Below are 13510 nucleotides of genomic sequence, written 5' to 3'. Positions count from 1 at the left end.
AAACCAGATATATTTTAAAGCAATCATCCAACTAAAGTGACTTGGAGATGTTTACAGGACTTACTAATCAACAGATTTGGATTTGTTGATTAGTAAGAGTAATTGGAACAAAGTAAATAATGTAGATGATGATAAACATCTTTGAAAATTTTTTTGTAAGTGTTATCAACAATTGTCATCAAGGAGCTGATTTATTTTTAATTCAAAACATTTTCATGAGATTTACAACTTAATTTTTTAATAAGACTGTATAGAATATATTTTCTAATATATAAGATGCATTTTCAAAGATTAAGATTGGTAATGGCTTATTCAGTCTTAGAATTATCATTTAAGAATATATACTTTCAAATGTTTATTGTTGTCAACATTTTGTTCAAAATTTCTATAAAGTTTTATTCGTTTCATTCCAAACAAGTTACTATTATTATATAAATAGCTTATCAACAATCCCTATTCAATTTTAGAGTTTATTTATCATAGAAGCAATAAAATATAATTAAGGTATTTATCAAGTATGTAATTAAAATTATTTGCATTTTTTTACATTTTATATAAAAATTATCATAGGAAAAATAAAAGAAAGCCAACTAGTGATTTTAGAAATCATACACATTAGATATGTGTATAAAGTTTTCTTTTGATATTTTTCTATAAATTTTTTTTTATTTTCTTAAAATTTTAACACCGAGGTGATAACTGATAAGTAATCAGATAGTTATATGAATTTCATTGTTTAAAATTGTAATAATTTTAAAGTCATCTATTATTTTGTCTAAAGCTCTCATGTAGCTAACTAAAAGATGTCTTTTTTTCAAATGCAACATTATGAGTTAAGTAGAATTTTGGAATTTAGTTACAATATCCAGCTTTTTAAAATTTTGACATACCATGCAAAAATTTTCATCCAAAAATACTTTTTCAGAAAATGAAATAAAATTAATTCAAAAATAATTAAATCAATTAAGTGTATTATCTCTCACTTGTAACAAAGTCTACAGTATAGTACATGCCAGAATAATTACCAATCGAAACATTGTTATTATTTATAGGGAAATTTCATTATAAAAGTGATATAATTATAGCAAAACTGATGAATTTGTTTATTGGTTTATATTTTTTATTTTTAAAACTATACATTATTTTTTTTCTTTCAAAACATGCCAGTTAGCAATATTTATTATAAAAATCATAGTTTTCTGCTGCTTATTGTAGATTGAAAAATATTCAGTTTTTAACTGTAAAACAACCCTTTTAATACCTTAGTCAGTTTTGCTTTGTACTGGAGAATTAACATTTTTGATCTAATTCTAAGCTTTATCAAGTCAATTAATGTTCCAATATTCAGAATACAAGTTGACCACAGTCCTGCCCAAATTTAATCTATTAGCAAGTGCAGTCTTACAAAATGTAGTATGCCTTTTAGAGAAGAATGTTTTAAAGTTAGATAACCGCATACAAAAGATATGTAGGTGATATATTGATTATTTGGAAGGACAAGCCCAAAATTGATAACTTCTTACAGCATATGAATGATAATCCATATTGGTTCACACTCCAGTTAGATCAGGTAACAACCAATGTCATTTTTTAGATCTGAATACCCACATTAAAAATGAACACATATACATTAGTGTCTATTACAAGCTGAATCACATGTCATTGTTTATCCCAGAAAACTCTGCAGACCCATTCATGTATAAAATAGCTGCTTTCAGAGCCCTTACAATTAGAGCTTTTATGAACTGCACTTATTTAGACGAAACATTTAGAACAAATTGCTATAATCCGTGGTTACAAAAAAGGATTGATTTGCAATTTAGTCAGGGCTTACACAAATAAATGCAGTTAGTATTCTCATCCAATCACAAATATGTCTGTTATAGACCTGTAACACACTTCAACAACCTTATGCACATCTTAGTTGATTTTGACCATGATATGAACTCTTGTTTGGTATAAAAGTGTAATCCCATGATTTAGAAACTGCTTTGCAATGGAAAAGATGCAGTCAACAGGAGAGATTATGGGGTTATACAAAGTTTCCATAAGGGATGACATATTCAATAAAGATCTTGAATACACAGGATCTACTAAATGACCCCTATAATAGCTGAACATAGATATGAGATTACTAACAAGAAACATACCACAGCCCTTGCCATATATGCAATGGACAACAATATACATTCTAATCTCCATGATGCCATTATCGTTAGAAGGACCAACCAGTTGGAACATCTCTAGTGCTTCCAGTGTTCTGGTATTTTCAAATTACAAGTGAAAGGGGTAGGCATTAACTTCAAAGAATAAAAGAGCATGTCATATGCATGGCAACCATACTGTATAATGGAATGTTGTCGAGTACAATGTGAAGTAATACCACACTCGACTCCCTCCTTTTTAATGCAAGCCTTTGTGTACAATGTAATCGTATATGATAAACATGGTTTTGAACAAAGGCATTATAAAAAGGTGATGGGTATTTATTGGTTGAAATTCATTCCTTTCTATATTATGTTGTCGTATTGTCCACACTGAACTGAGGGTGTTATGTCATATTATTGCTAAATGGAAAAATGGTTGTTAAAGTATTGACGTAAAATACTTTTTATTTATACCTTTACTGTATACTGTAGGCATGAAATATCACAGTAATTAGTTATTTTTAAACTTTTCTTCTTAGTTCTACCTCTGTAATACCTCATTGTTTGATTTGCATTCTGAATATTGGAACATTAATTGACTTGAATTAATTGAATTATAAAGATAAATTGATAACATTAATACTTCTTAAAATGAAGTCTGTTATTAACACAAATAAGCATATTTAATGAAAAGTGATAACCATATCTCTCTCATTGTAAAGTACTTAATTTTTTTTTGTATCTTAGGAAACCGACTATAATTACGGTCGGTAAAACTTCCGTTAACCTAACGGGTACTTTATGCGGATTCGAGATTAGTTTGCCAGGCCTGGGCTTTTAAGCGTGCACCGAAAAATTAGTAATAACAACGATAAAGATCAAGTCAAATCAAAAGTTCAAATATATTTAATTAGCAACTAGAACGTACTACGTACAAATATCAATAATTCCAAACAAAATTTATTAACGAAAATCAACAAGTCAACCCGACAATAAACTTAGCTTAACTTAATAGTAATTCCCCTTTGAAATTCGACAATCAAATACTTAGAAAACGTACGGATTTTATACTGTGAGGTGACGTCACACTTGAGCTGGGTTACTCCTCTTATTTACATACTTAGTTGCTAACATTAACTTTGTTCTGGCAGCTTTAGGTTTCCGACAAAGCTTATAAACCGTTTACAAAATATTTATCATAATTTTCTGGGATGTTTAAGACAGTTTATCAAGTATTTCTCTACTAGTGATTGTGGGGACTCCCCCCCCACTTTTTTTCTGCGAACTGTTACTTCCGCCTGGCAGCGCAAGTGCGCAAGATGTTTCCTATGGCGCTTATTTCTCCGTGAGTTGTTTTTTCTTCATTTTTCATTACTAACAAGAGAGTGGTGGGGAACCTTCGTCCTAAATAAACATAAGCCCCAAACAAAAGATAATAAAACAGAAATAATAATAAAATAAAAATAACGTTCGGACTCAGTTCCTTACATCATATCTTGTAGACTTCTTTATTCAATAATTCTTATGGTAGTAAACAAGCATAATGAAATGGTCTCAGAGGATACCTTTATAAATTACTCTTCAGTTGCATGTTATATGTCATGAATGTATGTATTTTATTAAGCTTGAAACTTCATCTGTTAGTATGCTGCTAAACAAGTTTCTATTGTGAATATAAATACAATACATAATAAATGGAATTTCAAAATGGTCATACAATGGAGGCAATTTTATAATGAAAATACAATATTATTAAAAATAATAAAACAAATTTTTATTTATTTTAACTTCACAATCATCTTGTAAATTTTAAATCTGAATTCTTATAACTATCAGATAACAGGAAAATCTTCAATTAAGAATACTCTCTGTAACAAACTTCTCCAACCAATAAACTTCCATTCTCCCTCTGCCAAATTCCTTAATACATTTTATTTATTCTCTATAACAAACTATCAGTAATAATTTATCCTCAAGCTCTCTGACTTGTAATCTTTGTTATTCCTGCTTGTTTTTGTCAATTAAAAGTACAGTACTGTTGTACATACAAGACATAATATTTAATTTGGAGAAATTAGGACATACAATATTTGTCTTATGATGATTTTGGTATTGGCACTGATTCCAAGCACTGTCCTTCTTAAAGAGCAACATGCATTAACAGAAATTAATGGAAAAATTAGCAGATGTATTGTATTTTGGATCTAGGCATTTGTTTGTATGATGATTGTATTTTTATTAAAAAATTTTAATCTTTTGTATAATATGATAACTGCAGGTTTGACTGGATTTATGGAATAATAAATGAAACAAATTTTATGTCTGGCTATTTGGTTTCTTTTTAATTTGTGTGTTTTACATTTAATATTTTTCATATAAAATTTTTATCTTTTTTAAAATTCTTTTATAAATGACAGAAATAAAAGTTTTGTAGTAATTTTAATTCTTTTTTCTTTTCTTATATTTTCAGAGATTCAGAAAAAAGAGTTTACACCAAAGATAATGAAATTTCCAGTTTGAAAAAACAATGTTACATTCCAATGGAAGTAACTTTATCACATGAACAAGCAACTATGTCTACATCTTGTTCTGTAGAGAAGAGTCCAAAGACTCTGCATAGAATAAAATGTGCCGATTTTCCTCTATCAGGAAAAATAGTCAGTCTTCCAAAATCAAATTCAGAAAATGATACAAAGTTATATTCACAAGAAATGAATCAAAAGAGGTATGTAAATGTTACGTATTGAATAATGGTGATTGAAGTATTTTAGTAATCAGTACTCATATTTTAATAATCAGTGGAAGAAGGAGATTGTGATATGCTAAACATTTATTTTTATGTGACAATTATATACCTAATACATTATATACCTAACTTAATTCATTTTCTTTAAAAAATATATATAAAAAATGAAAAACTATTGAAATGCATTATTGCATGTAATATATGTTAAATTTTTTGTTCAAAAAAAGCTACTGTAATTTCTTGATAAAAAGCTTGGGCTTATATTTAAAAAGCTACAAAGTTTTCAGGAATTTGAATTGTGCTGATAAGTTCAGGACCTATATTCAGAAGCTCCAGACTTACTTTTAGTTGCTTTGAATGTAGGCATCAAATTTTTCACTCATTAAAAAACAAAAATCTAGTGGAAGAAAGATAATGATTTATTGAATGACTAAATATTTGTGATACAATTAAATTTACATAATTTCCTACTATATTGTATTATTTTATAGTATTTTGATTTTAAACACATTTATCAATACTAAAAAGGACCTGTAGTAAACAAAAGCAAACAAAAATGAATAAAACAATAATAAGGCAATGGACTGAAATAAAAATAAATAGAATTTGTTTTGTTATTTGTGTCAGTACTGATAGGAATGCTATCACTATCAGTCATAGCACCCAAAGACTCATTATCAGTAGTTTTGTCACCACTTTTATTATCTGATAATTTTATCATCATCATTATAATTATCATGTTTCATTACCTTCTTTGATTTCTATGTCACTTTTTACTTCCAAGATTTTCTGAAGATGGCTGTTTAACTCTTGAAGGAGAACTTTCTGTCAAATGCAGAAATTTCACAATGGTGAAATGTTTTCTTGATTGTATGTGGTGTAATAGCTTTCATTGACTCTGTGATGAAGTTGATGATATGCTGATAACTTGGTCATTTGCAATATCCTTTCTTAGTGAATTCTTTTTGATTCATTCTCGTGCCAGTCAGTTTACACAGCCTTAAATATCAAATTAATAACTACATAAAGAAGTTGAAAGTATGATGATGTCTTTGGAGAGATCGTGCTTCAGCATATATAAGACAATTTGACATCAGTTTTATCAGAAGCATTGATTTTTGTTTTGCAAAGAACAGTCCACTGTTATTAAAACACTTTTCTATCATATCCAACTTTTCATGACTTTGATATTCATAGAATTAAGAATTAGTGACATTCATAGATGCCTTTTGTGACAGGTTGACTTTAGGAACTTTTTTTGAAGCCTTTGAATATGGTAAAAGATTTCAGAAATTTTATAGAGAGGCAAATAGTAAGAAAAACAGTAAAACTTGTTTCCTGTGTCCAGTGTTGCAGCTGTTGATAGTTTCTCCCCCTTAAAAGTGAATAGTTTTATCTTGAGCCGTACAAAATAGCATGGAATTTCATCCATGTTGAATTCAAAATACAAATGCTGGGACAACTAACATCAAAACTATATTTCTCATATTTTTCCAACTTCGGTTTATTTAAGCTAAACAAATATTTTTGGTTTATTCATGAACCTGTTTAAGGTTTAGCATTAGATTTTGAAAATTTGTTCTGAAATTCCACAGACAAATGTTAAATATGTTTTATGACAACCTTTAAATTTAAAATATTCAATCTATAAAAATAAGTATATTTTAAAACACAATGTGTAATTTATATATCACAAAATTATTATTGAATATAATTAAGCACATATCAGGTCCTAATAATTTATGTTCTCTCTCCATATAAAGCTGCCCCTTGTTTCTAAGGGATTGTCAAAAAAATGACATTTAGGCACTGTAGAAGGAATTAGAGTTTTTATAATTAATGCATTTATATTTTAATGTTGCTTTGTAGATCGCAAATGTTTCAAATGATCTTAAGTGATCCCCATCCAAGGCTGATTTTATAATGTTAGCTTCATTTAGTATTGTGGACACCCTGGCTCAGTTGCAAACTGTACCAAAGTAATTGTTAATTTATTATTGTTGATATCTTTGTATTTCTTGATCCTGCTTTGCAACAGTCTATTTGTGAAACTGTGCTTTTACAATATATAGGTCATTAGAGAAATAAGATATGCATAAAAATTACATACTGTATTTTTTTCTGATTTTTTAATGAAATATTCTAAGAATTATTTATTAAAGTTAATTTTTTCATATTTACCAAAATTATTGAGACATTATTTTACCTTATTTTTATGGAATGACAGGTATGCCACATAAAAATGAGGGAGACCGGCATGCCGGAAACCTTGGGGTTACTGGTATGCTGGTTAAATTGCAACTAAAATATAAAATTTATCAGATCTAACAATACTTTTGGAATTCCATGAGTATTTATATTGTTAGAAAGAAGACAAAATAAAGAAATTAAACATGTAATCATAGTTTTTGATCTAATGCTGACAGTTTCAGTTTCAGAATAAAAACTCGTTCATTTTTTTAATGCGCCCTCTAGAGAGGGATGAATAACCTCACTTAAACTGGTATGCTGGCATTCCCCTGGGATAAACAAGCATGCTGGTTTGTACCATATGAAAATATCTTATTTCATGGTTTTCCCAAATAGACCGGCATGCCAGTCACTCCCCAAAAACACAGTAACATTTGAGTTTAAAGATGTCTTCAGAGTGTGTCTCATACTCAAGATTTACAGAATAGTCCAAACTTAAGTTTTCATTTATTTCTGGTCCACAAGTTTTTTCTGATAAGAAATTTTTAAAAGAACCACAAAGATAAAATTTTGACAAAGTGAGTTTAGGGCTATATGAGAGTGCTATAAAATGACTCATTAGTGTTTTTCAGCCAAGTTATGTGCTGCAGTGTTCAATCTTGTCCCATAATGCAGAAGTCTTATTCCTGCATATAACTTCCCTGGTTTTTGTCATTAAATGATCATCATGCAGGTTTTCCAAAGTTGCTCGCTGTTAATCATTTTTGATAATATGAATGTACACAGAAACATTCTCACAATTGTGGATGATGCCATTGCACAAATTTGAATATTTTGGCTGAACTTTGAATATTTTGGATACAGATGATTCCAGGTGTTTCTATGTTATGGATATTCTTTTGATTTAACAAACTGAGGTGGTTTTATTTATTCTGATGTTTATGTTTACCTGTACTGTTGTTTGTACCTAAATTTTTAGGGCACCTGAAAGAGGCCATAGCTGTTATGTCCTGTAAGTGCAATAATTATTTTTTCATTAATAAAGTGTATTGTATTGTAGTATATTTGATGATAGTAGCCATTCTTTCATTTTTGTGTTCCTCATTCAACATTTTTGGAACCAGTCAACACAAAATTTATAATGATTTTATGAAAAGTGCATTTTGGAATAGTTTGCTCTGCAATTTCACAAATTTTCAGTTTTAGATCTTCTTTTAGGAGATCTTCAAATTGTACAATTTTCTTCTGTTATGAGGTCTTTCATTTACTTCTTTTATGACTTGAATCATCATTCAAGTTTATTCTGCTATCTTTGAATTTGTTGCACCACAGATATGTCTTTTGGCTTTAAACATTTGGACTGTATACATTTGTTATCAGTGATAAATCTTACTTTGGCTGATACCTTAAACAAGTAAAAAATTGATAATTTTGTGCATGTATTTCAATAAATTTGTCATTTCCTTCACTTCCAACATTGATTTTACAGACAACAATGATGCTTACATGGGTGACTCTTTCACCAATGATGATCTGAGAACTCTATGATTCCAATGCATATAGCAGCATACAGGTGGCTGCAACTTATTAATTGGACAGTCCTTATGCAATATATACAGGGTGTTCACTTTAACACTTATCTGGATACAAAAGTGTAATTGCCATCTTACCATCATGGCATGAGTATATTGCAATGTTCACAGTTTCATTCATTTAAAAAAAGGAACATGTAAACCATGCAGTAGCTACAAGATAATATGTAGATTTTTCCACCCATAAGAACAAGTGTAAGAATTTGATTATTTTTAAAAACATTCACATGTGTTGAATTCAAAGTAAGTTATGTTACTTTGATTTATCTATACCTCAGATTTGAATTTAATTAATGCTTACTTATTATTGCAATTATCAGATACTCTATTTGTTACAACCCAAATGGGTTTTAAATGAGTTATTTGATATAAATTTAAAATCCATCCATTCAAATATCAAATCAATTCACTGTATACTTTTTTTAATTTACCAATTAAATTTATTTTGAAATTTTAATGTTTAATTACTAAATTTTCTTATTTCAGTACAGAAACAGATAAACAAAAAAAAAAACAATCATAAAATGACAAATATTAACTTATTTTATTTCTACTGTATATGTAGATATTGTGATGTATCTTACAGTTCAAATTGAACAAGATTAATAATAATTTATTGAATCTCTTTCAGGTCAAAGCCTAAACGTCCAGATATGAAACTTTATGTACCTCGTGCAAGACGAACTCAGTGTACTTCTGATGTTACTATTCCTAAAGAAAATTGTTCTATAGAGCAAATAGAAAGTTACGGAAAAACAAAGAAATTATTTGGAAATAAAGAGATTCGTTCTTCAAATAAATCACCAAATAGAAAACAACAAGACAACTGTGATAAAGAAAAATTTTCTTCTGTTCAGGATAGTAATCAAATTACAAATATTGAATGTGATGATAAAAATTTAAATATTTCTGAAAAAATATTCAGTAGTGATGATAATAGTAAGAATTCTGGTGAAATTTCATCTGTGGGTGAAAGTTTAAATGAAGTTTTAATAGTTAAAAAATTGAATAATGAAATTTTGACAGACAATAAAACTTCTTTATCAGGTAATTTGTGCAAAAATGAATTATTTAAAAATGATGAAAGTGATAGAAACAATGATAGTTTAAACAATACTGTCAAAGAAATAGATGAAAACGTATTAGATAAAAATGTGACAGAAAATTCAGAAGTTATTGAACATTCTTCAATCATAAAAGATAATGAAAGACAGTCACATATTTCTAAAACTGTTTCTTCTGAAATAGATATGATGAACAATGAGAATACTTCTTGTTTGGAAAATATTCATCTTCTGTCAAATGAATTATGTGAGTCACATACAGATAAAAATGTTTCAGAATCATTATGTAAAGAAGAATCATGTGAAGAAGAATCGAATGTAATTATAAAATTAAAAGAGTGTGCAGAAACAGAACAAGTTATTACAGAAAAGACTGGAAATTGCAATAATGAATCTCTGTTATCAAACACTTCTGATTGTAAACAAGAAAGTACAGATGATTCATGGGATTCAATGTTTGATGATAGTGGAGAATGTCTTAATCCTAACACATTGAAAGAGGTAAATTAATTTAATATAATTAATATTTTATTTATTTATTTGTTATTTAATATAATAATAAAAAATAAATATATTTTATTTTATTATTAATTATCTTTTGCTAATTGCAAATGTTATTCTAAAAAATATTTCAAATACATAAATCTGTAAATAATATAATCTAATTAAAAATTCATAATTTTCTTTTAAATTTTATTGTAGTTGTTAAGAAAGAGTTTAATTTATTTTTATTACCTACAGCTATAATAATCTGTCTGTAATCAGAAATTAGAATGTATTAAATTTACTTATTCATGTTAGAATATTAATTAATAACCATTCAGTATTCATAAATTAAAGTTTGTTCACCAGTTGTACCAAGCTAGTCTAGATCATTTTTGGTCTGTTTACATTTGTTTACAGTTATTTATCATAAGAGACATCATACTATCATTAAAGTTCATACAAATATACTTAAAAATTATAACAACATAATGTTATTTATGTTTATTTATTTCAACAAAGTTTGCAATATTATACAGGGTGATTATAATTAAAGATTATACTATTCAGAGCCGTAACTAGGGTATGGCCAACGTGGCCCCTACCATAAGCGCCGATTTAATAAAGGCACCAACGAGAAGGTTTCGGAATAATATGTATTCGAAATTAATAACACAAAAAAGTCTATATTTATATTTATATAGTATTTACGATCTGTAATTTCTACAAACATATATTGCAAAAATAAACCACCATTTTTATTTTTATTTTTATTTAATAGCAAAAATTAAAAAGACGCCATTTTTATTCTTTGCCATAGGCGTCCAAAATCCTAGTTACAGCACTGATACTATTATATTAACTTTGTAACTCTTCTATTAAGAAGAGTCACAAAGTTAGCATTATTAAAGTTAATGATTATAAGCTGATTAAAACGACTGTCTGGGCTGTATGAAAGATGAATTTAATTTCTTTTCATCCATACCAAGGAATTCAGCAGGAACAAACTTTGTGATATTCCAAACTCTTTTCCATCTTTTACACTGTACAATAACTGATTCCAAAATGTGCTGCAATTTCTGTAATTGTCACATGTTGCTTATTTCTTAAGAGAGCATCAAGTCTGTCATTGTTGGTTTCCCTAGAAGCAGTTAGCAGGCAACCACTTTGGGTCTGATCTCTGATGTCTGTTTTGCCATCTTTGTTTAATTTACTGTCTGGTCATCTGACATTGCAAACAATTATGCAAACCTTCTATAAACATTTTTCAGTCTTTGAAATTTCTTTTTTAATGAGAAATACAGCTGCTGAACATTGCAGAACACACTCCAGGCTGCCATTTTTTTTATATCACTCTGTTTTCATATGGCTAATGCAAGTGATATTATTTAATTTTGCAGGGTAAGATGATGGTTGTTACTACTAGATCTATATATCTTGTGTTCTTTTCTTGCCAATGGTTTATTTGTATAGTAATACACTGTAGGCCATTACTTTTGGTACAACTCTTGCAAAATTTTAATATACAGTAATACCTCGACTTACGCTACCCCAACTTATGCGAACCCGGAGTTACGTGATTTTCAAATCTCGTCGATTCGTCTTTTATTTGAGCGTCACGCAACTCTTGATTACTCACTCCCTCCACACTATTGTTCAGCTTACATGTTCGGACATGTCGCGCGGAATCGATGCATAGATACAATTTATTTTGTAGCTATTTATTTCTGTGTTTTGTTATATGTATGGAGACTTGAGAGACTCTACTATGTCATCCAAACGAAGTAGAACTGATTCTTCTGCATCAAACAAGAAAAGAAACACTTTATCTTTGGAATGTAAAGATAACATTATTAAAGACTTTGATACAAAAATGAAAATTTGTGAATTGGCAAAGAAGTTTGATCTATCGGAATAGACGGTCAGAACAATTATAAAAGGTAAAGAAAAAATTCTCGAAGCTGTGAAAACATGACAAAAGGCCTGAGTTCAATTGAAAAGTGGTTACAAATTTTAGAAAACATAGATAACAACGAAGAGTGCATTTTTTCTACAAAACGAAAAATAAAAAAATTATTAGCATGCTAAGAGGAAATTTTGAGGGAGAAAAAAATCTTTGAGCCATCAGATGAATTTGTTAGATTTTATGAAGCCTTCTACATCAAAATAACTTCGGTTTACGATTTAGATAATACACATGCATAACAAATTATATTATTAAAGATTTTATTAAACATTTTTTCTAAATTATTGTTTTCTTGTCTCCGGCCCCAATTAAAAATAATTTGTATGTATTTATATGCGAAATTATACCCCGACTTACGCGATTTGACTTACGCGGTAATCGCTCGGTCCCACCTATCGCGTAAGTTCGGGGTATTACTGTACTTTTATATCACTTCTTATACATGTGAATCAAAAAAGTAATAAATAAAATCTACAGTCAAAAATAATTTCAAATATAATTTTTCTAAAATATGTTATAATAATGTTTTTAAACTGAGATTTGAATATGAATTTGAAATAATAGAAAATATTAATAAATGAAAACTAAATACAGTGGACCCCCCTATTACACGGTAGATACGTTCCGTGTTATATGAATTTGAGTTGTACGAGTCACTTAAATACATGAGCCAATCACAGCCCGGCACGTGTGCAGTTTAGGGGCTACGGCTATTTGAAAGGTTTTATTCCATAAAATTAATTGATTCTAGACGAATTTGACTCAACATTTCCAAATCACGTATAATTTTTTGGGAATAAGGGTCGATTTACACACAACAGTGACGTGCCGGCACAGTGCAGTAAGCATTGATAAATATCACACATAGCCAATCAGAATTTCATGTACAACACTTGTATGATTGAGAGAATACAAATCACGTGTAGTAGATGAAACTCTGATTGGCTATGTGTGATATTTATCAATGTTTATGCACCAAACGGTCACTGTGCCGGCACGTCACTGTTGTGTGTAAATCGACCTTAATCCATGTAAACTATGCTATAAACAAAAAATTGTAGGATTACTTACCGAGTGTGAACCATTCGACGACACCATTGCTTAAGCTTGTTTTCGTCATGGAGCGGCTTATTGAACGGCGGACGCGTTTCCTGATCAGCGAATTTTTCGCAGAAAAATAACTTAACCTTGGATACATCATTAATAAAAATATAATTTTTATGGCCATTGAATAATAAATGTTTTTTAGTAGATCCAGTGCGCATTTAAACTCAACAGTTTGTACAATATCCGCTATTGGTCCAGATTTGACCAATCCTGTT

The 13510-nt window shown here is 29.0% G+C and overlaps 1 protein-coding gene across 1 annotated transcript in view; it reads left to right on the top strand.

Moving 5' to 3' along the window:
* The window catches only part of LOC136980706 (R3H and coiled-coil domain-containing protein 1-like), a 52901-nt gene that overhangs the window by 15648 nt on the left and 23743 nt on the right, over window positions 1-13510 (top strand). Inside the window, exons 4-5 of the mRNA XM_067276896.1 lie at window positions 4618-4872; window positions 9307-10240. Of these exons, the coding sequence (XP_067132997.1) occupies window positions 4618-4872; window positions 9307-10240 (1189 nt within the window). The remainder of the gene's footprint in view (window positions 1-4617; window positions 4873-9306; window positions 10241-13510) is intronic.

The sequence above is a fragment of the Centruroides vittatus genome, unplaced genomic scaffold (genome assembly GCF_030686945.1).
Source record: "Centruroides vittatus isolate TY-2023 unplaced genomic scaffold, ASM3068694v2 contig_717, whole genome shotgun sequence".
Classification (NCBI taxonomy): Eukaryota; Metazoa; Arthropoda; class Arachnida; order Scorpiones; family Buthidae; genus Centruroides; species Centruroides vittatus.
This window is presented reverse-complemented; position numbering and strand designations above follow the sequence as displayed.